At 41.0% G+C, this 24,340-nt stretch overlaps 1 protein-coding gene and 1 non-coding gene across 8 annotated transcripts in view; one reads left to right on the forward strand and one right to left on the reverse strand.

The window, feature by feature from the left end:
- NSMCE2 (NSE2 (MMS21) homolog, SMC5-SMC6 complex SUMO ligase) overlaps positions 1–24,340 on the reverse strand; it is a 237,704-nt gene that overhangs the window by 166,435 nt on the left and 46,929 nt on the right. For 6 of the 7 annotated variants that reach the window (XM_061438633.1, XM_061438628.1, XM_061438630.1 and 3 more), the window contains one exon: positions 24,158–24,264. In XM_061438633.1, coding sequence (XP_061294617.1) covers positions 24,158–24,264 — 107 coding nt within the window. Of the gene's footprint in view, positions 1–24,157; positions 24,265–24,340 lie in introns of those variants that run through there. The other variant, XM_061438635.1, reaches the window with a different exon arrangement.
- On the forward strand, positions 541–612 carry TRNAC-GCA (transfer RNA cysteine (anticodon GCA)). The gene has a single exon. It is a non-coding gene; the product is annotated as a tRNA-Cys (tRNA).

The raw sequence follows: 24,340 nt of genomic DNA on the forward strand, positions 1-24,340 counted from the left end.
CTCATACGAAAAGACGTTAATTCTGATTTTAATAAAATTGCATTCCTATCCACTAAGCCTGTCAAAATCTACAGAATTATTCAATGCCTTATTTATCACTACAGTATCTCACTCAAGATTTCAGAATAAAAAAAGGACAGAAATGGGTTGACACTAATGGGATATACTGGGCTTCCCAAGTACCCCATTATCCAGAAAGATGATCTCCTAAAAATGCTAGATCATCTGCTGAAGATCCAGTTCCAGTGCTGCTGGAGAAACAATACCCATGAGGTTAATGTCACCCAGCATGAGGGTAACCAGTGAATAATACATGAGAGTGTTTCTCCAATAGCCAGAAAACCAACCAAGGGACAAAAGTTGAATTAGCTGTGAATCTTGCCCTCCCTCACTTACACCTAACGACCAACTTGCATTTTTTTTTCTGCCATGATTGCAACTCGAGCTCTGCAGGTCTAACAGTCTTAGTATCCAAGAGAAGACTGATTTCACCCAGAGACTCAACAATGCCTTCAGTGATTTTGGGAGCTTAAACGGGCTTCCCTGGTGGCTCAGACGGTAAAGCGTCTGCCTGCAATGCAGGAGACCCGGGTTCGATCCCTGGGTTGGGAAGATCCTCTAGAGAAGGAAATGGCAACCCACTCCAGTATTCTTGCCTGGAAAATCTCATGGATGGAGCCTGGTAGGCTACTGTCCATGGGGTCGCAAAGAGTCGGACACGACTGAGTGACTTCACTTCACTTCAAACAGCAACCTAGCAATTTTGAGCTTCTCATGACACTGACCAGACAGACAAAAATTGAGGTTACAGATTTGGTTGGGGCAATGAACCTTAATTACCAAGGGTAAACAGGATTACTGCTACAGAGTGAGGAAAAGGAGGTATGTGTCTGGAACCTGGACTACCTCCTAGGTTTGCCACATCATTATCTAAAGATAATGAGAGTCAAAAGCAACTCCATACAAACAGGATCACTAAGAACACATATACCCCAATAACTGCTGTTGTAGTCAGGTAAAAACCTACATCATTTGAGAGTCTATTGAGGGCAAAGAGAATATACAACAGGTACTAGAGAAGGGAGTTAAAATACCAACTATGGGTTCAGAATAAATAACAAAAGCTGAGTATCCAATATTTCTTCCTTGGTCTGACATGTACACATTTATGTTTCTAAATAATTTCTTCCTTTCTTTTCCTGCTCCTGCTCTGGAGAAAGCGATGGCACCCCACTCCAGTACTCTTGCCTGGAAAATCCCATGGACGGAGGAGCCTGGTAGGCTGCAGTCCATGGCGTCGCCAAGAGTCGGACTGAAGCGACTTAGTAGCTTAGCAAGCTGGTGGCTCACTAGTTACAAAGGACCATAATGGAACAGGAGGCACGTAAAGGAGTAAGTGTGTCCCAAATATCCTAGATTTGGAAACAGACACTTAAGATGTTGTATGGGGGAAAGACAGAGCATATTTTCACTTTTATCAGAGAGCTGCAACATGTTAGAATGGAGCAATTTCCTATTGTTGCACTGTTAGCAAGTTTAAGTCTGGAAAGGAAGTGCATACAAAGGCTGAGTGGCCGAGCTTAGTGGTTGAGAATCTAGGAACCTTTCCTTTGGGGAATTTTCCACTTTATGAGTGATACCTCACTGGGACAGGAACAGAAATTCACTTTCTCAGTTTCCATGCAAGAAGAACACAGACATGTCAGCTTGACCCCTGGCCTGTGGGACTTCAGTTATTGAGACTGACACAAATGAGGTGCCAGTAGAGCCCCTGCAGCCAGATTACCCAAGGATTTAACATTTCAATCCCAGCTCTGCTTCAGACAAGCTGTGAAGTCTTAGGCAACCTCTGAGAAACCTGATCTCTTCATCTCTAACTCTACAAAAGTCTCTGCATTGTCATGAATACTAAATGAATTAATGCATTTAAAGATTGTAGGGCTTTGGAATTCAAATACAGTAGCCACCAGCTACATGTGGTTATTCAAATCTAAAGTATTTAAAATTAAATACAATTAAAAATTTATGAGGTTGGTGCAAAGGTAATTACAGTTTTGGACTGTGAATTTTAAATCATTGTAACTAGGCTCAAACACATCTTTATTAATCAAAATATGAACCATTATAGTCAACACATTTTTGCCAATAAGTTTGTCTATTCCTGTAGCAAAAAAATCTCTGCTTCGGGATTTGACAAACTCTTGGAAAGCATTTTCTGCATCATGCTGGTTGCAGAAGTGTTTTCCCTGCAAAAAGTTGTTGAGATGCTTGAAGAAGTAGTAGCCAGTTGGTGAGAGGTCAGTGAACATGGCGGATGAGGCAAAACTTCATAGCACGATTCATTCAATTTTTGAAGAGTTGGTTGTGCAACATGCAGTCGGGCATTGTTGTGGAGAATAGGGCCAATGCCCTATTCTGCTGACCAATGCCAGCTGCAGGCATTGCAGTTTTCAGTATATGTCACTGATTTGCTAAGCATCCTTCTCAGATGTACTGGTTTCATTAGGATTCAGACCAGCCACATACCACCAAACAGTGGCCATGACCTTTTTTGGTGCAAGTTTAGCTTTGGGAAGTGCTTTGGAGCTTCTTCTTGGTTCAACCACTGAGCTGGTCATCAGTGGTCCACTTTCACCATACATCACAATCTGAATGAGAATGGTTCATTGCTGTTGCATAGAATAAGAGAAGACACTACAAAACGAGATTTTTTTTTTTAAATTTCCAGTCAGTTCATGAGGTACCATTTATTGAGCTTTTTCACCTTTCCAATGTGCTCCAAAGGCCAAAAGACTGTAGAATGGTCAACACTGAGTTCTTCAGCAAATTCCATGTAGTTGTAAGAGGATCAGCTTCGATGACAGCTCACAATGGTTGTTTTTACCTTCTGATGGCCGGCCACTATGCTCCTCTTTTTCAAGGCTCCATCTCCTTTGCAAAACTTCTTGAACCACCCCCGCACTGTATGTTCGTTAGCTGTTTCTGGGCCAAACATGCTGTTGATGTTGCGAGTTGTCTCCGCTGCTTTCCCACCCATTTTGAACTAAATACGAAAATTGTTCCAATATGCTTTTTGTCTAACATCATTTCGTACTCTAAAATAAATATAAAATAAGCAGCAAGTAATAAGTCATTCACAAAAAAAAAAAACATAAAATGAGAAATGTGTGTTAAAATGATATATAACATAACTACATTTATTCAGAATATATTCCAATATCAAATGGCAAATTTCAACAGTGCAGAAACCACAATTACTTCTATACCAACCTAATAGTTCTTCAGTCACACTGTCACATTTCAAGAGCTCAAAAGCCACAGGTAGCTAGTGGCTCTTTCTACAGTGCTTATACAGAATACTTCCTTTACTGCAGAAAGTTCTACTGAAAAGCACTGACTCACAGAAGAATTCCTGGCACTCAGTAAGCACTATTATTATTAACCAGTACTGTCACCATTGTTATTATTTTACAATACATCCCCAGAACTTCTTCATCTCACATCTAAAAGTTTGTACTTTTTGAGTACTTTCACCCGATCCCCCTCCTTCATCCCTTCCCCTCAACTCTGGCAAGCACATTATCATTACTGTCACAAAAGCAAGTTTAAGATACACTTGAATTTAAAACCTGGTGGACATGCAATTAAATGATGTCTTCTGACAAGAATCAGCAGAGTATCAGTTGCAACAATTTCTCTCAATTTACAGCTTATTATGGGCAACGTATTGAGCTAAGCACTTCACAGAGCTATTTTATTTAATCTTCCTAAACAAATAAACAACCTGAGAAGTAAGCACATCCCTATATTACAGATTGGGAAGTTGAGGCCAAGGAGTGGTATAACTACGAGCACTCAAAATGCTCATCAGTACGGGATGTGCGATTGCCAGGTCTGCAAAACTACTAAATCCATGACAACTTCAGTTTCATTTCCCTACAGATTTACTGAGTGTCCACTAGGGGCCTTGCACTGCATAAATGCTGGGAATACAGCGGAAACAAAAGAGACCAAGACTCTCCCCTCATGGACTCCGCGTTCTAGTTAAGAAGAACAGTCAGAAAAGATATAATTAGCCGGATGGTAATAAGTGCTATGGAGAACAATTAAAGAGGGTGGGTGAGCTCCTCTATGATGGATGGTTATGGAAGGCCTCACTGAAAAGATGACATCTGAACAGAGACCTGATGAAAATTTAAAAGGGCAGGGAGGGAGTAGAAGGAGACAGAATCAGAAGTGAAGATGGAGTTGTGGGGTGGGGCAGACCAGGGAGGCCAATGCGCGGCCTTTGGCCCCTGCTCTGAGAGAGATGGGAAGGACTGAGCAGAGGACTGAGAAGATCTGGTTTGCTTTTTTAGAGGATCACTCCGGCTACTGTGATGAGATCAGATTTTAGGGGAGGAAGGGCTGCAGCAGGAGACCGCTTAGCAGCAGACCAGTCAGTAGGCGTCCGCTGGCCCAGGAGACCCTGGCCCAGACCAGGGTGGCAGCAGAAGTAGCAACAGGCGGTCAGATTCTAACCACATTCTGAAGGTAGAGAAACAGGGTTTATTGATGAACCCTGCGGATGCGGGCTGTGGAACATTAATGAACTGAGGACAACTTTGGGTTTGGCCTGACTAGATGAAATGGTACAGATGCCATTTCCTGAGAAGGGGAAGCTGGGAGGAACAGCTGGTTTGGAGGAAAAAACAAACAAAAAAACAAGAGTTTAGTTTTAGAAAGTTAAATGTGAAATGCCTATGGGAATGAATTGAAGTGGGAACGAAAAGGAGACAGTTGTACGTCTGAGACATGGTTTTGGAGAAAAGACAGGGTTATAGCTATAAACGCTATGAAAGATGACTAAGTGTGTGGTGTTATGAGAACACAAGATACATCTGGCGGACAGAGGCTGGGTGATGTCAGGGAGGGCCGTGAAGGAGCCAGACTAAGTTTATGAAGGGCAGGAAGGCGACAGTGATCTGAAAGGGAGAGAAGAGCACCTCTACCAGAAAGAATAATGTGTATTCAGCCCAGAAGCAAGAGAACATTCCTGGAACTAGCATAAAAGAATGGTAAAAAATGAGGCTACCAACTTAAGCAGGGGTATATGAATTTAATCCTGAGGGTAATCAGGAATAACTTAAAAAGGCAGGTAAAATAATCAAATCTGCAATTTAGACAGAGTTCTCAAGCTACTAGATAGGAAGCAATATTTGTTGTGTTGTTTAGTCACCAAGTCGAGTCTGCCTTTGTGACCCCATGGACTGTAGCCTGCCAGGCCCCTCTGTCCGTGGGATTTCCCAGGCAAGAATACTGGAGTGGGTTGCCATTTCCTTCTCTAGGGCATCTTCCCAACAAAGGGACCAAACCCGTGTCTCCTTCACTGGCAGGCGGTTCTTCACCACTGAGCCACCTGGCAAGGCCAGAAAGCACGTTAGAAGAGAACAAAACTCCCTGTAGCAAACTCTCCATGGGAGACTAGAGATTATGAAAATGGCGATGAAAATCATTTGAGAGTCAGTAAATGCTGGTGATGGAATGAGCGCTATGAGGAAGTAGGAGGAGTGAGGATGATAATCAGGTTTCTGATGTGGGCCACTGGGTGTAGGATGTTGCCATTTCCTAAGTTACAGAATCTCCGAAGAAAATCAAGGGGAAAACTCTATGGGCCATGCCAAATTTAAGGGGTACACTGAAGCAGAAAGATCAAACAGATGACATGTGTGATTCTCAGACATGTGATCTGGAATGGAAATAAGGAAATAATGGAAATGGAAGTCGGCAGCACAGAGATGGGCTTCCCAGGTGGCGCAGTGGTAAAGGACCTGCTTGCCAAAGCAGGAGATGAGAGAGCCATGGATTTCATCCCCAGGTTGGGAAGATCCCCTGGAGGAGGAAATGCCAACCCACTCCAGTATTCTTGCCTGGAAAAACCCAGGAACAGAGGAGTTTGGCGGGCTGCAGTCTATGGGGTCATGAAAAATCGGACCCAAATGAGTGCATACACACAGCACAAAGATAGTAATTTAAGTTGAAAGCTCAGGAAGAGAGTGCAAAGGAGAGAGTCTAAGAACAGGTAGGAACACCAAGATTTCATGGCTGGAGAGGTAAAGCTGGGTCTACCAGGAGACTATGGAGGCGTGGCTGAAAGCAAGAAGAAACGTCAGACGTGTTGTCATGAAATTTAAGAGCGCATAACAATTCAGGGAGGAGTGAGTCCTCCACAGTAGCAAAGTCAAAGTCAAAGAAGAGAACAATGTCCTCTGAATTTTTCACCAGGTGTGGAATCTCGGGCCATTTCTGCAATTCTTCTAACCTCAGCATCCTCATCTATGTAAGAACGTTAAAGTTCCCACTGTACGCAGTTTTTGTGAGGCTACACGGTGATGCAGACCAAGTACTTAGTGCACTGTCAGACATACAAGGCACTGAGAAAGGTGCTCTATTCTCAGTGCCCCACATTTCACGGGATGTCAGACAGGCCAAGGCAACAAGGAGAAAGGGGGCTGAAAGCACGAAACCACACGGAACCAATGGCCTGGGAGCACACTATGCATTTTGAAAATTCGCAATGGAGAGAGAAAAAAAAAAACAAACTACAGACTTTGTCCTTTTCTTCCTCCCCTCTCCCAATGTTCCCGTCAGTTCAGTTCAGTTCAGTTCACTCAGTTGTGTCCGACTCTTTGCAACCCCATGAATCGTAGCACGCCAGGCCTCCCTGTCCATCACCAACTCCCAGAGTTCACTCAAACGCATGTCCATCGAGTCAGTGATGCCATCCAGCCATCTCATCTTCTGGCGTCCCCTTCTCCTCCTGCCCCCAATCCCTCCCAGCATCAGTCTTTTCCAATGAGTCAACTCTTCGCATGAGGTGGCCAAAGTACTGGAGTTTCAGCTTTAGCATCATTCCTTCCAAAGAACACCCAGGGCTGGTCTCCTTCAGAATGGACTGGTTGGATCTCCTTGCAGTCCAAGGGACTCTCAAGAGTCTTCTCCAACACCACAGTTCAGAAGCATCAATTCTTCAGCGCTCAGCTTTCTTCACAGTCCAACTCTCACATCCATACATGACCACTGGAAAAACCATAGCCTTGACTAGACAGATCTTTGTTGGCAAAGTAATGTCTCTGCTTTTCAATATGCTATCTAGGTTGGTCATAACTTTCCTTCCAAGGAGTAAGTGTCTTTTAATTTCATAGCTGCAGTTATGTTCCCTTTCTCCCCATTTAAATGCAGTTTATAATGCAGAAATTCCCCAGAACCTGTCAAAGGAACCTTTTAAGCATATCTTGGGCTTCCCAGATGGCTCAGTGGGTAAAGAACCTGTCTGAATGCAGGAGATGCAGGAGTCACAAGTTGGAGTCCCAGGTCAGGAGATCCCCTGGAGGAAGGATGGCAACCCACTCCAATATTGTTGCCTGGAGAATCCCATGGACAAAGGACCCTGGTGGGCTACAGTCCACAGGGTCAAAGAGAGTCAGACACGAATAAAGTGACTGAGTGTGCACGAACAAGCATATCTTAATAATTACACAAAAAATTGTGTCAGTAAGATATTTACCACAGTCGTCATAAGTTGGTGATAACAGATGTTACGTTAAGAAGGGCAGCTTAAACTCAGGAGCAGTCCTCAAATAAATAAATGTTCTGTAGAAACCAATTCTATCGACCAGTGATTTCAAAATTTTTTCCAACCGTTTTTAACACGATAACCCAGGTAATGTTTATCAAATGAAACATTCTAACTACATGATTAAGGAGACCTTTGGACACCCTAACTTACTTTCAGGTTAGTTTTGACACTGACAAAATGATAGTTATCAAGAAGTTTCCCAGATGGCATAGACTTTCCTGTCCAGGATTAATGCTCTCACCTCCTCAAGGACACAGGGGCAGGTGGAACTGGGAAAACTGTATCCAACTTGCTTGCTTTTCTAATGGAAAAAAATACAGTGCTTTACAAAAACAAATACCACTGATTTTTTTTTTCATATCTAAACTATTTCCATCCTTCTAGCATAATTTCGTTCAAAGCCTCCTTGCTTTAGGAATTCTCTTGATGAAGTTCTCAATGCATGAAGCCTATATTATAGTCCCTTCCCTATCTGCTTATTTTTTTGTTGTTATTGTTGTTAGTTGCTAAGTCGTCTCAGATTTTTTGCAACTCCATAAGCTGTAACCTGCTAGGCTCCTCTGTCCATGGGATTTCCCAAGCAAGAATACTGGAGCAGGTTGCCATTTTCTCCTCCAGGGGATCTATCCAACCCAAGGATCAAACCTTTGTCTTATTGAATTGGCAGGCGAATTCTTTACTGCTGAGCCACCTGGGAAGCCTCATTGCTGCTATGTTGCTTCAGTCGTGTCCAACTCTGTGCGACCCCATAGACGGCAGCCCACCAGGCTCCCCCATCCCTGGGATTCTCCAGGCAAGAACACTGGAGTGGGTTGCCATTTCCTTCTCCAATGCATGAAAGTGAAAAGTCAAAGTGAAGTCGCTCAGTTGTGTCCAACTCTTAGCGACCCCATGGACTGCGGCCCACCAGGCTCCTCCGTCCATGGGATTTTCCAGGCAAGAGTGCTGGAGTGGGGTGCCATTGCCTTCTCCAGGAAGCCTCATTATTTTGTGTTATATCCAACAAAATCAAGGCTCCAAAGAAAGTCCTAACTAATGGGGAACTTGATTTTCTTATACTCATTTAGATAAACTTTTCCATTCAACTCAGCAGTGGTTGGTGATACAGAAGCTTATCCTGCTTTAGAATCTGAACAATGAAAGAAGTTATTTCTTGCTCCAGCCTGTATGTGTGAGTGCGTGTGAAGGGGAGATGCTAGGGGGCGGGACATACACATGTGGTGCTTTCTCTCCTGATGAAAGGAAAAGACCCGGGAGGACACAGGGACAATGCTCAGTATCATGGAACATTCGAGACCAGAAAGACCAGCCTTCACCACCTAGGCCATTGGAGAGTGCCCCCAGCCACTACATGGTTGCTGATGTAAGGATGGTGAGGACTTCCTGCTCATGTCCCATGTCTTTCCTGGGTCCTCCAGTCACCCACCATGAGCTTGAAGATCTGAATAACCAAAGGAACAAATTTACCATTTCCGTCTTAACCAAACAGAAAGAGACACGCTCATTGTTCTTTCCTCTGTTCTTGCCAAGCATCCATCGGAAAACCTAGTTTATGTGACTATAGGGTCTGAAAAAGAAGCAAAATATCTATTTTGTGAATACTACATTTTTTAAAAAATCCGTAAGTTATCGTCTAACATTCTGATAGACAGTAAGTCTGATTTCAGGGCCCTTGTCTTTATATCATGGCATGTGTCTATAGCACAGAATAAGGGTAATTCAAGGATACCAGCTGGCTGTTTCTCTCATTTGTATCTTATCCAACACAATAAAGACCGTGGAATTATGAACAATCCAGTGGTTCATTAAGCTCCTTCTGCTTAGGTTGGTCCATTCAATCTCATCTAGAAGCCTATCAAATTCTCTGTTCTTGCTTTCTCTGTAATTCATACAGCTTCCTGTTGTTTGAAATGACTTCCTATTATTACAGCTATCAAACTGACTTTCACCTTACATTTTGTCACTTATGAGAAAAATTTTCTGAGCACATGACAATGACTTCTAATTTAATCTAATCGAAAGCCACTGTACCACAAGCAAATAAACAAAACAAAAATCAGTTAGGTGATTCACAGCATACAGAGCACTTTTTACAATAACTTATATAATTTGATTCTCACTGCCCAGAGAGATTAAGTAACTTCCTTGAACCAAACACCGAACAGGTGATAAAGCTAAAACTACAAGGTGGCTACCAAGTCTGAAAGCATACAATTTCATACAACTTACAATTTCATATTGTAAAGCATACAATACAATTTCATAACAGAGGATACCATTAAGCCATTTATCGTGTATCCACCTATTCACCTATGGCCACCCTGTAAAATCCAGATTCTCCAGCCATAGTCTGTTTTCCTTGATTCCCTGTATGTTTACTCTGAAGCACTCAAGAAGGCAGCAGTCAATGGAAAATACCATCTTTAAATTGTATGATATTTTAAACAAAATTATAAACTAGGTTTAATAGTCCATTCTCCAATTTAATTTCTCAACCACCTTGTGCATGGAGATTAAAAGAAGCAATTGGGACTTCTGGGTGTGCCAGTGGTTGAGACTCTACGCTTCCACTTCCAGGACAGAGGTTCTTATTTCCCCAAATCAGGGGCGGGGGGGTGGGGGAAGAACTAAGATCCTGGATGCTGTATGAAGTGGCCAAATTTTTTTTTTTTTTAATTAAAAAAAAAAAAAGAAACAATTAACATTCTCTCATGAAGCCTCACGTCCTGTGAGGGCATGAAATTAAGTGCTTTACCTACATTACTGCACTTAATCTGTGCAAAAGCCCCATGAAGTATCATTATCCTCTTTCTTACAAATAAGAAAACTGAAGATTTTAGAGGATATGTCAGAGGACCAATGTCACAGTTAGGCAGTGGAAGAGCAAGGATGAACCTGTAACTCCTGATTCCAACTGGTATTCTTTCCACTACCCCAGAGAGATACCCTTTACATGTTCCCTGAAATGCCACTTATTGACCATTTCTCTGCCTTCTTCCATGCAGAGACTTCCCCCTCACTGCTTCTAAAAACTGATCATGAGCAAATCTGTAGTCTAAGCTGGCAAGACGGAGAAAGCGATGGCATCTCACTCCAGTACTCTTGCCTGGAAAATCCCATGGACGGAGGAGCCTGGTAGGCTGCAGTCCATGGGGTCGCGAAGAGTCGGACACGACTGAGCGACTTCCCTTTCACTTTTCACTTTCATGCATTGGAGAAGGAAATGGCAACCCACTCCAGTGTTCTTGCCTGGAGAATCCCAGGGACAGCGGAGGCTGGTGGGCTGCCATCTATGGGGTTGCACAGAGTCGGACACGACTGAAGCAACTTAGCAGCAGCAGCAGCAGCAAGCTGGCAAGAAGGAAAATGTTTCTCAACCTGAATTAACCAACACCACTTAAGAGTACTGCCTGGCAGCAAGCACTACAGAAATGTTAACTAGGCTTACTGTTACTATGGAAAGACTGAGTATCCCATCTTTTTAATATAACAGTTCCATATAATAATATTCCTCAAGCAGTTCTTTAATACTAACAGAATCCTGCCCTGTGCATGTCAAGGCAGTGTGAAGAGTCACTACTCATTTAGACTAAAATTTTACATTTAGGAAATTTACAGTAAGATGTGTAAGATCATAAGCATATTTTATAATGAAGATTAGATAAAAACACTCCTACTCCCAAATGAAACTGAATTCAATGAACTACATCTGTCCTGAGGCACAGAGACATCATGAAAAGAGCCCTGAATGACACATCAAAAAACCAAGGTTCAAGTCTCAACTCTTGAGACTGAGCATGCAACCTGAGCATGCCCCTTAACCTTGCAGAGGCTCAGAGTCCATCACATCCACCTTACCTAACTTGGAAGGTTTCTGTGATCATTAAAGAGGGCAGGGATTCCAGAGGGCTCCTCACCCATTGCCTGGGGCAAAATAAGTTGGCTTCAGACTCTTTTAGTCAAAGTGCCAGGGGACTGAAGAAAAGAAACTGATTATTTCTAAATCTGGTTTAAGTAAACCATCAACAGCCTGTAGACAAATATCAAATAACTGGGGAAGTCAGAAGAGAAGTTAATTTGCTTTCATCCACTAGGCTAAGTTCTCCAGAACATCTGAAACACCAAACTGACACCAAGAGCACAAATGGGTTTTGTTACTGTTTTATGGAAATTGAATTACAAAGAACCGTTTATGATTAAATCATTTAAAAAAAAACTGGCTAGCCTGGAAACCTAGCCACTGAATGTTCTATGGGAAACTGTATTCCATGAGTCGATTCAGAAATCCAAACACTGGGAATGTGTCTTGTCTCTTTCAAGCTCCAACAGCTAACAGAGACTCCCTTCTGATCCTCTGAGGCAGATTCAGGAAGTCTCTTTCACTCTTAGGGCCTGTGGCCATTCAGATATGAGATGTCAGATGGGGACAGTCAGGATATAATAACTATATACCAACTTTCACTTTTTGGGGGGAGGGAGGGCCAAAACATATTCCTATTTATAATAACACATCCTTATTTATAAACTCATTTTATCCACAATTGCCCAGTGAAGTATGTAGGGCAAATATTGTGATAACTCCCATTTTAGAAACGAGGAAGCTGAAGCACAGAAGTTTCCGTGACTTGTCCAAGGTCACAGCCTGGCAGAACAAGGATGAGAAGTCAGATCTTTACTTCCCAGCCCAACACTCTTATCAACGAAATGCCAACTGCTGAGAAAGGGGGAGAAAGTAGTACAGGTGCCTGTGCTGTACTGAGACTTGACTTTTAGACTAATTTCATCTGGCTTTGTGAATTTTCATTAATTTCCTTCTTTGGTGTTGCCTGATGAGTTAGTCACTAAAACCATCAGATCAGAAAGTATAAATTGTCTCATATTATTTCCTCATTGTTACCAATCGATGTTCAACTTTAAGTGTTTCATAATAAAGTGACTCAGAGACTATGCAAGCCCAATCTGCATTAGTCACTTGTTGAACTGTTACATGAGATTTCTGCAGAAATAAGCATTTACCAAAAAGATGACTAAATTAAGGACAAAAAGTGAATGTAAAACTTACACATTTTTTCCTTCCAGTTTAAGCTGTGGCATGAGAAAATAAATGTGAGGAAACAAAGCACAAGCCACCTATAAATGGCAATACATTTATTCTGAGTTTAGGGGGTTTAGAAGAGTGTACCAATTTAAACAGCATGTAGCAGACATTTTCATGATGAGAAAAGAAGTTAAAAGTTAACAGGCCAGAGTGCTGAGCCCTCGCCTTTATACAGCACTTTTACCTCTCAAGTGCTTTCGCACAGGTTATCTCATTTCTTAATCAAGAAATCACTCTGTGAGAGGTAGCAGCAGATATTACTGAGTTCATTTTGCAAACCTGCTTAAGGTCAACACAACTTTTCAGTAGATAGGTATAGACAAAAACACAATAATTAACCCGAACAGTAACACCAAACAATTTACTACTGCAATGGGGACACAGTTCACAAAGGCAAAACATGTTAATTCCATATTTTGGCTGAGCAATACCATTCCTATTATAGACAATATCGCATGACATTCTAACTTCACCTATATTATTTATGGGTGCTTTAAGTAATACGGTAAGAACTTATTCCAAGAAAAAAATTGAGGCTTTTTTCTGTTTTTGCTGAAGCATTTTAAGACACAGTGTAACCACACCTCATGAGCCATATTTATTTTCTGATTTTGTAAGAGGGATGCTCTGAATACACCCAGGATTTAGTTCATTTAGGGCTCCGATTTAGTACTTCATGTGGCTTTACTGGCTTCTGTGTCATGGTGGAGGCTAAAATAATCCTCAGGGTGACAGAGAGTAACCTGATGGGTGGAGTGGGTTTGCTGCTTGGTAGCAGTGAGATTCCAAGAATCACAAATAAATGAGGCAACTGAACGGCACTTGAAGCATGTGAGACCCTTGGGTGTCTGTCAAGGGGAAAGTTAAAAGCAAGCAAGTCAAGGCATCTGGAAATCAATTGTGTGATGCAATCATATTAAATTTATTCTCGGTTTTGCTTCCAATTTTAAGTAACAATGACTTGGTCTTTTTGGGGGGTCAGGGGAGGTGGTGGAGCTCCTTTGCACAACATGAAGGATCCTAGTTCCCGGACAAGGGATGGAAACCTCACCCCCTACAGTGGATCTGCAGTGGGAATGTGGTGACAACAACTGGACCAGCAGGAAAGTCTCTCCTCCCCCCCCCAATTTATTTTGGCACCTGGACAGGGACTTGAACTCTGGGCCTTCATATTAAAAGTCTGATGCTCTGCCAGTTGAGCTACCTGGGCATGGTCCTTATAAAGATCGTTTTCAATTAGAAGATAATTAAAATTTTTTTTAAGATCAAATAAAGAGAAGAAATAATTAAACTGGTGTATTTACTCTAGCCTATGAGAAGTGTGCATAAAGATTTTCACTATTTTTAAAGAATCTTATAATATGTGACACTAATTTTCCTTTAAAAAAAAAAGCCTCAAAAGAAATAAAAATCCAAAAGCTCAAGTGATTAAAATATCAGGCTGGTCATGATACAAAAGAATGAAAGTCACTATTGCTAGAAGCTTGATGCTTTAAGAGAGAAACAGTAAAAAGAAATTCTCACTGTTTTCTCAATGACAATTCACCAGGCACTGGCTCACTGCAGGATCAAAGAGCTCTCCTCACCAGCACAACTGCTAACTCCCATGCATTTACATTCTCTCCACTTATGGACTTTCTTTCTTTCATCTGTCAACAATTTATATAGACTGCATATTTGAAATAGAGCTGATAACCCATACATAATGATACTTCAGAGGAATAAAGCCAACACATTTTTCTCTCCCAACGATTTGTTCAAATGGGCACTAATTAACAAACACTACTTAATGGTGGAAATGTAACTGAAGAAATATTTATCTCTGTGCACATGGGTATATAATTATGCTGTTTATTGAACTATCTTGCTTACATGGTTAAGTAATTTTTGTTTACTTTAGGAAACATCAAACGTTAATCCTGAATTACCAAAGTTTTTACTTAGCTGTCTGGTCCTTGCTATAGCATCTTCATACTATTTGGGCTTCCCAGGGCGGGCACAGTGGTAAAGAATCTGCCTGCCAAGCAGGAGACACAGGTTTGATCTCTGGGTTGGGAAGATCCCCTGGAGAAGGAAATGGCAACCCACTCCGGTATTCTTGTTTGGGAATTCCATGGACAGAGAAGCCTGGCAGCCTGAAGTTCATGGGGTCACAAAGAGGCATGACTGAGCACAGAACACACAGCTGGTCCTTATACCTAGTAGGGCCCCCTCTGCCATTAACTAGCATATGTTAAGGGGCACAATCTCTTCTTCACTGCTGCAGACAAAAGTAGACTTACTGACCAAGGGACTTCACATCCAATTGGCCAAATGCCATGCTTCTCACTGGCCTGGTCCCCCAGATTCCACCCCATCCTTTCCGCTTACAACACTATGAGCACCAAGTTCCCCCCAACATTCTCACCGCCCCCATTACCAGAAAACTCCTCCTAAGGAAAGAGGGCCTTCCTTCAACGTCTCAAGGACATAATCAACTCTGGCCTTTCCCAATGGTTTCCTGCTGCCTACTCTGCTCTCTAAATGTTAACTCAAATTTCCTCTTCAGATACTGTTTAAACTTGATCAAAAGAAATGACTTCTCCTTTACAGAACTCTCTGAGCAACTTTATAAATGAGCCTTGACAGAACTGTTTTCGCTGCTTTCACGCTATCACTTTTCATTGTTTCCAGAACTCTCTGACCTGTATTTGATCACCCTCACTTAAAAAGAGATTGAGGCTTAAAGGGTAGAAAAGCCAGAATTTAAGCAAAGGCTCTTTTCCCTTACTCTGAATTTCTTAAGCATGTTTATTTTATCTGTGTCAAACTATTTCATTGTTAATATTATTTTGTAGCCTACTTTATATACACATGTCAAGAGGCTTTTATATCTTCATTAAACTAAGCATTCTATTGGCACTAACTGAACAACTTAATTATGAGATTAATAAACAAGCAGCTGTTTCAACTCCACACTTGGCAAATGCATTCATTTTATAGTGAGTCTTAGCATTTGGTGATCAATTCCGTGGCTCAGTCTATTCTCCCATCTCTCTTCCACAGTGAGCCCATGCTCACAAGCACCAAATAGTGGGGAAAGGCCAACATCTCAAGATCTGTAATACTTACCAAGTATGGTGAAAAGTCTGATGTGGAAGAAGGCTCAAGTGATTATCTAAAATAAGGGTTTGATGCTAAATGTGGACTATGCCCAATGTCATACATGAGCAAGAGCTTGCTGTATTAAAGAATATTCACATCATTTAAAGAATTCAAGTGATTAGCTGTCAGCATTGCCCAGTACCACCAAGGCCAAGGTGTTCAATAAGCACTGAGAGCTGTGCTGAACCAAGTTTTCAGAGTCTATGTGCTTTTCCTGTCCACACCACTGCTGTGTCCTTTCTGCCTATATTATCCCTTCCTCTCTTCCTTTCCTTCCCCCCACTTTTCTGAATCAATACCCCACACATGGGGTCTTATTTGCTTCAAAGAGAGGCTCTGATGGCCAAGCAACCATTGCGTGTTTTTAAAAAGAGCTGTTCCTTCCTCTTTTTACTGCTGGAATAATGCAGATTCTTTTCAGAGGTCTGGCCCGTTCCTGATTTTATGCACAGAAACATCCTGTAGGTCCACTTCAGGTAGGGAGTTTGAGTACTTCCTAGATCCCTGGATGCCATGAAATTTGTACCCACATTGCTGGATCCATCATCTCTCAGCCTCCTCTGTAAGGAACGGGGATTGAGACAATAGAAGCATTTTCCAAAGTGGGTTCTGTAAAGTATCAGTTCTTCCCCAAAGAGATTTTCAAACAAGTTTAGGAAATAACTAAATACTCTCCTTTGGAGAATCACAATGCACAAAAGCATCTTAAAGGCTTTGGAGTCTTGAAGGAAATTCTTTTAATCAAGCATTCCCCAAACTTATTTGACCACAAAATCCTTTTTTTCCTATTATATTTATTCACATCCTGATTAATTAGCATTATGGAATGAACTTAAAATGTGCACGAGAGGCACGTTAAGGCCCAGTAGAGTGTAACTATTTTAGAACTCTGAATAAAATCCAGCATTTGATACCTACAAAACACAAAGATTTCTATAAACCACCCATGATAACCAGTCTTAATACAACACAGACCAGAAATTTCACCAATTAGCAGCTACATTACTTGGGAATCTAAGAGTTTTATATCTCGATTCCTTTCTATAAAGGCAACTCAATTAGTGAAATACTATACCCAGATCTACTCCTTCTGTGTATTAGACACAATGCTAAAGACAACCTTAATTTAGGAAGAACTGCAGAGGGAGTTCTACAGTAATGGAATAGAAATTAATTACCAGTAATCACAGAAAGAGACACATTCTGGGGCCAAAAGGCTGAACAGTGAATATATACATCAACTTTTTTTTTTTTTGGTGGCTGTGCTGGGTCTTCGTTGTCGCTCAGGGGCTTTCTCTAGTTGCAGTGAGCAGGGACAACTCTCTAGTTGCGGTGTGCAGTGAGTGACTTCTCTTGTTGCAGAGCATGGGCTCTACAGCACATGGTTATCAGTAGCTGAGGCTCCCAGGCTCTAGAGCAGAGGCTCAACAGTTGTGGTGCTTGGGCTTAGCTGCTCCACGGCACGTGGGATCTTCCCAGACCAGGGATTGAACCTGTGTCTCCTGCTTTGGCAGGCGGATTCTTCAACACTGAGCCAAGAGGGAAGCCCTCTACATCAACCTTTCTCCCCTGGTTAATTACCACATCTGGGCAATATCCCTCGAGATAAAAGGAGCATTTGTTAACATGGACGGAAAGGCACCACACGCTGTTCTGGAGGGCTAGTGGAGGGTTTCACAGTACTTTCCCACCTGGTTCTAGGAGCTCTTCACTAATTCCATTGTCATCCCTTACCTGACAAGAGGCATTTCTCCCATGCTCGGGAATCTTCTGTCCCCAGTGTCACAATCCCGCCTTCTATCCTTGTCAATGAGTCACAGTGCAAGGTGTGCTACTACATCCAGTCACCACATGGTCATAGCCAATAAATCACATCCTCTGCCCTGGAAGTTTCTTCAGATACTATAAATCATTAGTTTTCTCTGTGAGAAAGGCTCCCCAAATCTGGTATAACTAAAAAAGTAACTCCCAACTTACAAGATACCCCATAAGATTTCATGTTAAAGGAGAAGACGTTAAAGTAATTTTAAAATAAGATCTATAAAAGGCAAAGTTTACCAGGTGATGAAGGGTGAAGGGTGAGGAGGCAGTGGGAAGTGATATGTCAAAAACATTCTAAACTAGTTGCATAATGTCAAGGCTGAGGTAAGCTATACCTTTGACCCACCTTGTTCTTTTATTATATCTAAGATTGTGTTGGTTTCAACAACTTACACGAGGTATATTTCCACTCTTCTAACTCTCAACATACTAGCTTTCAAAGGCAGATAAAATGTTCGTGTTAGCTTATCAAGTAAAAAAGCCACAGTGCACAGGGCATATCCATGAACAGATTTATAAGGAACAACCCAAGTAAGCTGATCCAGCAACTAACTACCCCTCTAGTTAGAAGAAAAATAGCCTCCTCCTTTATACTTGGTAGGAACTGTTATAAAAAACTAATTTTAAAAACTGCAAGAAATACGTGGTAGCATCTTTAAGATGCAGGTAGCACAAAAGAGAGCAGCTGGGGAAGGTGAAGAAAATACAAATGCTCTGGGTTTTCCATAAGGTAAGATGTTCAAGCAGCACATACTGAAAGAACCATACACGAGTAAAATCTGACATTTCCTTTAAGATATGAAGTTTGTTACAGTAAAACCACACAATTAACTATCATGATAAAAAAAATGCAAAGTATAACGTGAATCTCAAGCTTTAGTTATTTTTACTAAACTCTAGGGTTAGATTGCTCATCAAAAAAGCACAGAAAATGAATATTTCACCACTGACTGTTAATAATATCAGTAACTAATAGGAACCTCTTGGGCCATTTGTTATTTAGCTTGGCGGGGGTGAGGGGCATCCTTTTTCACTGTGAGAATTAAGGTTATAAAAAAGTTACAAAGACCACCCCCATGATAGCAGCTGGACTCTTTATCATCTCTTATTTGAAAAAAAACGTACCTGAGACTCAATCTGAGGACTCTCTGGATCAAGCTGTTACCCACCTTCTGGACTCGAAGCCCACAAGACGGACTCCAGGTTTAGTTTAAAACCATCACACAAATCCAGAACCAGAAGGACACAGTACACAGTATCACTACTGCTTATCTGACAGATGGAATAAGGCCTCCTGATCATGCAATCAGCTTCCCTGATAGCTCAGTTGGTAAAGAAACCACCTGCAATGCAGGAGACCCTGGTTCGATTCCTGGGTCAGGAAGATTCCCCTGGAGAAGGGATAGGCTACCCAGTCCAGTACTCTTGGGCTTCCCTTGTCACTCAATTGGTAAAAAATCCGCTTACAATGCGGGAGACCTGGGATCGATTCCTGGGTTGGGAAGAGCCCCTGGAGAAGAAAAAGGCTACAAACTCCAGTATTTTGGCCTGAAGAATTCCATGGACTGTATAGTCCTTGAGATAGCAAAGAGTCAGACATGACTGAGCGACTTTCACTTTCACTTTTCGATACATGGTAAGAGTCTCACTTCAAGAGGGATAATCCAGGTGACCAGTAAAATGGCTTGAGAAGCAGAGTATCAGTAATGAAATTATTCTTATTAATAAATCAACTACTGTCATAACTGGCTTTACTAATAAGTGCAGTTCCTGGCTCATGGCAGGCACTCACATCTGCAGATGAATGAACCCTTGACCAACCTTAGGTAGGTTACTCGGCTACTCTACAGACTTTAACCTTTCTGTGTATAAAAGCAGGCTTTCTCTGACAATTTTCTCAAATTAAGTCTTCGGATTGATCAAGGCACTTTGAAACTCTGACATAAAGGAGAAGGAAAAAAAAAAAAAGATGCTTCCATTTCATGCAAAAAGTCACATAGACAGGGGAAGTTATACATCATGATCCCCACGTTGAAGCTCATCAGACTTTCATCTTAGATTAAATATCACTTTATCAGGAAGAAGTCCCCTAACCACCAACCTACTGCCCAGAGGATATTATGCCCCCTGAGTTAATAACTCTCCTTAAAAACTTTATTTTCCCTTTGCAGTACACAGCACAACAATCATTAAATAATGACTGTACTGCTCTTTGTTAAACATTTGTCTCCCTCTCTAGACTTCAGACATTCTGAAAGTGAGGTCATGTGGGCTTTGCTGATTGACCTCCAGATTCTAGCACCAAGAAATATCTGGCATATAGGTGTTTAGAAAACGTGTTCAGTGAACGTTTGAGAACAAAAAGCCAGTCAATGGTGCCCTTCAAGATACTCAAATAATAAAAGCTTAGAAATCAAGAAAGGGAACATTAGGTCATCAAAAGCTAATGTTCAGAACATCACTCTGTTCTCAACATGAAACCGAGAAAAGTTTTTCCTTAGCAGTCACAGCGATAAAAGAAGTAAATGGATCATAGTATATCTATTTGCCATTTTATAGCTTTCAAAACACTTTCATCACATGTGTGGTCTCATGACTGAAAATCTCCATAGAGTTCCTACTGAATTGTTTGTGATTTAACATGTTTCAAAGAGCTGTGACAGGTATATAACCCATTTACCCTGAAGGCTTTTATAAATGACTTACAGCCTGTCTGTGAATTTTGTTTTTTTTTAGTGTTCACTGCATAATATTCCCTCTACAAAACAGCTGGGACAACGTCTTTACTTCTTTTCTTTTTTTAAGTTTCAGAACACTGAAATAAATACTGATTCCAAATAAAAACTTCAAGCATTGTAGAAAATAGCAGCTCTATTTTCTCAAAGGACAAAGAAAGGCGATCTGAGTGCTTTGTTAAAAGCCAAAGGGACTTCCCAGCGATGGCTGGGAAATTGAGCCACGCCTTTAAGGTTCCAAAGTACACTTAGAAAACATTTTCAGAGGTTTATAACCTGCAGAATTCTGTGAAGATGACAGCAGATGAGAGATCTTCATTTAAATAAGAAACTCCAAAGCTCTTTGATGATTAAAAAAATTTTTTTAAACAGAAAAGACCAGAGAGTAGACCAGAATCTTGGCAAAGGATATAGGAATGGCAGTACTGCAATTCCTAAAAGTCTATGACAGAGAAGTGAAACAGGACTCATAGGGGTTCCTATTATCTGTATTCTTTCTTAATTGTTGTCGTTGCTTAGTCGCTAAGTTGTATCCAACTCTTCTGTGACCCAGTATCCCACCAGGCTTCTCTGTCCATGGAATTCTCCAGACAAGAATACCGCAGTGGGTTGCCATTTCCTTCTCCAGGGGATCTTCCCGACCCAGGGATCAAACTTGCATCTCCTAAATTGGCAAGTGGATTCTTTACCACTGAGCTACCAGGGAAGTCCATTCTTTCTTAATAATTTGATTTAAAACAATATCTTTGTTTTAGAGATCATAAACACCTCATATTGCAACTCAATCAGCTAAAATCTAATCCTATATGATTCTTGGATTCCAAAGGAGGACAGGTTAAAGCCAATAAAAGTTTTAATTCAAAGCCCTGAAATAAAGTGAGCAAAGGACTTGTTTTTAAGAAAGATCCTGTTCCACCTTTCTCAGGAGTGTGTTTGGAAATCCACGTTTGTAATAACACAGTATCTTTACCTCTATCAAATTTTATGAATGTCAAAGTGTTTGATACACAGTATCTAATCTGATTAACACAATAATCTTATGAAACAGGCAGGCTAAGACTTTTATAGATGAAGACCATGAGGTTCCAAGAGGTTAAGTTTCTTGACCCATGATCATAACTTGGAAAGTGGGAGCTCCAGAGTTGTAACAGTTTCTGATCCCTAGACCCTTTCTCTCCAGTACTCTTGCCTGGAAAATCCTATGGACGGAGGACCCTGGTGGGCTGCAGTCCATGGGGTCGCTGACAGTCTGATATGACTGAGCGACTTCACTTTCACTTTTCACTTTCATGCGCTGGAGAAGGAAATGGCAACCCACTCACTCCAGTGTTCTTGCCTGGAGAATCCCAGGGACGGGGGAGCCTGGTGGGCTGCCATCTACGGGGTCGCACAGAGTCAGACACGACTGAAGCGACTTAGCAGCAGCAGACCCTTTCTATTCCTAAAGAACTATACCATTCTGACCCCTTTCAAGCTGCTGTTCATTCTTTATCCCTCACCAAAACAAGAAATAAAATGGCAGTAAGACAGTACTCCATACTGTGTAAAGAGTGAATAGTATATAAAGAGGATAAAATATTTCCCTCAAAATAATGGTCATATCCCCACTATGTCTCTATATGGTTTTAGGTCTTAGAAATCTTACAAAACTATGATTTGCTATTCTTGGTCTCATATCAAGCTTATACAGTGAGCACAACTTTGCATAAGAAAAAACTGCAACTAAACATGCTTTCTCCTCTTATGAAAGATCAGGGACCTTCCTGACAAGCATTAGAATCACTGAATCCAAGTTGCTCCATAGTGCAGGGTGAGGTTAGGGCTGAAAAGCTGGATAAAACTCCAAGCACCATCTTTCTTGTTTAGTAGGGTGGGGGTAATGGAATGAAGTCTCAAGATGAAAGAAATGCTGTTAACTCCTGAGGGGAGAGTTGCTTTTCCTTTTTTTCCCTTTATGAGTGACTCAGTTTTTTGAAAGTAGGAAAGTCCAATTCTTTCTATAAAAATATCATGTGTATCTGTGAATGCTAAGGTTCAACAGGAAAAAAATCCACATTAAGTTCTTCAACTTTCAAAATCTGTTTTCTTATCTATAATGTACACTGTGCTGTTTCCTTTGCAAAACATCAAGGTTAAAGCAGAAAAGCCTATCAAATAACCTCCATAGAATGTAAGGGTCAATGCTGGACCAGCCCATATCATAGGTCTAACTCTGATCTTTGGTAGCGAATATACTTTATTCTTGGGCTTCCCTGGTGACTCAGTCAGTGAAGAATTCGCCTGCAATGCAGGAGACCTAGTTTCGATCCCTGGGTTGGGAAGCTCCCCTGCAGAAGGGAACAGCTGCCCATTCTAGTATCTGGCCTGGAGAATTCCACAGACAGAGGAGCCTGGCGGGCTACAGTCCATGGAGTCACAAAGAGTCGGACATGACTGAGCGACTGTCACTTCACTTCACACTTTATTCTATAAAAACAGCCTTGTTCTTCTAAGGCAGTGACTGTCAACCTTGGATACATAATAGAATGGGTTTTAAAAATACAGGTGCCCCAATCCTGCTCCAGACAGACTGGTGAAATCAGAGTCTCTTTAGTGTAGGGTAGGGACTGACTGGCTGGTTCTAGAGGTCAGCTGGAGTTGAAAATCATTGCTATTAGTTTCAAAGACCAGACACGATACCATTTTCATATCTTCCTATGGAAGAAATATTCACAGGCCAAAGACAGTCATGATGGTTAGAAACACCAGAACTGAATGAGCGTATTACTTGGATATAAGCAGACATTCTTAAGATAGTCACAAATGCTACACTTAGTAAATATTAACCATCAAAAGAAAAAAAGGAGAAAACAAAATTTTAAAGACGAAAAAACTCAGAAAACAGCATATAATCAGAAACATAACTATGTAATACTCACTTAAATATGGCTTAAGCATTAGATCATATTCAAAAATTTCTCTTCCACTGAATAGCAGCTAATCTTGTAAAATATTTGAGTTTTAGAATTTTCCCATAGATATAAGTAAGAAAAAGCAAATAAAGAAACCAGAAGTACAAGACATCCTATTACACAGGTATATGAAATCAGTTCAAAGGGGAGTTTCCACTGCTCAGAGGACAAAGCACTTCTCAGAAACATTACTGCAATCATATTGCTCATTTCTTACTCAACACAGTACTGCTGAAAAGGATGTTGCTATGTTCCCACCTTAACTGCTTTATGTGTTGTTCCTGTGATAGCTGGAGCCAACAAAGTTTGGCTTCTGGAAAAAACGAAATGCCAAGCTGCTTTATTTTTAAACTTTCTCTAAAACTCTTCCCTATTATCTGATTCTATGAATTTTGCAATAGCTACATATTAGTTACAGCTGGAGAATGAGTAACCAAACCCGGTCTAAATTGTATGCTTAAACAAATGTAACAATAAAAACAAGTTCTATGCAGTTTTTAGTTTTTTATAAAAAACTACTCACATTCATAGGGGGCTTAGACTAATAAAATCTGAGACCAAAAAATGCAAGGAAATCTAAACTGTAATATCCTAATTAAATCTAGGTGACCTATTTAGGAAAATAATTAAGATTCCTATTCTATGAACTTCCTGATTAAGAAGAGATTAATAGTTACCACAGAAAGGATAAGAAACTATTAAAGGTTAGAGAAGAATTTTGATTTTGTGTTTCTATTTCTAAGTCAGTCATTTGTAACCAAATATAACCAGGTGAGTGGTGTAAACTTACATGGTTTATTGTAGATTGCACAGCCTTTAAATAATGGTTTAGTTCCCGATCCATCATTGCAAATTCAACCATTGCCTTATCCATACTGTATTCACTACTCACTTCAGCTGAAAAATAAAAGGGAAACAAATTATTGTTTTTCACTTAAAATGCCATAGCTGGGAAAAGCTACACCAACATAAT

The sequence above is a fragment of the Bos javanicus genome, chromosome 14, assembly GCF_032452875.1.
Source record: "Bos javanicus breed banteng chromosome 14, ARS-OSU_banteng_1.0, whole genome shotgun sequence".
Taxonomy (NCBI): Eukaryota; Metazoa; Chordata; class Mammalia; order Artiodactyla; family Bovidae; genus Bos; species Bos javanicus.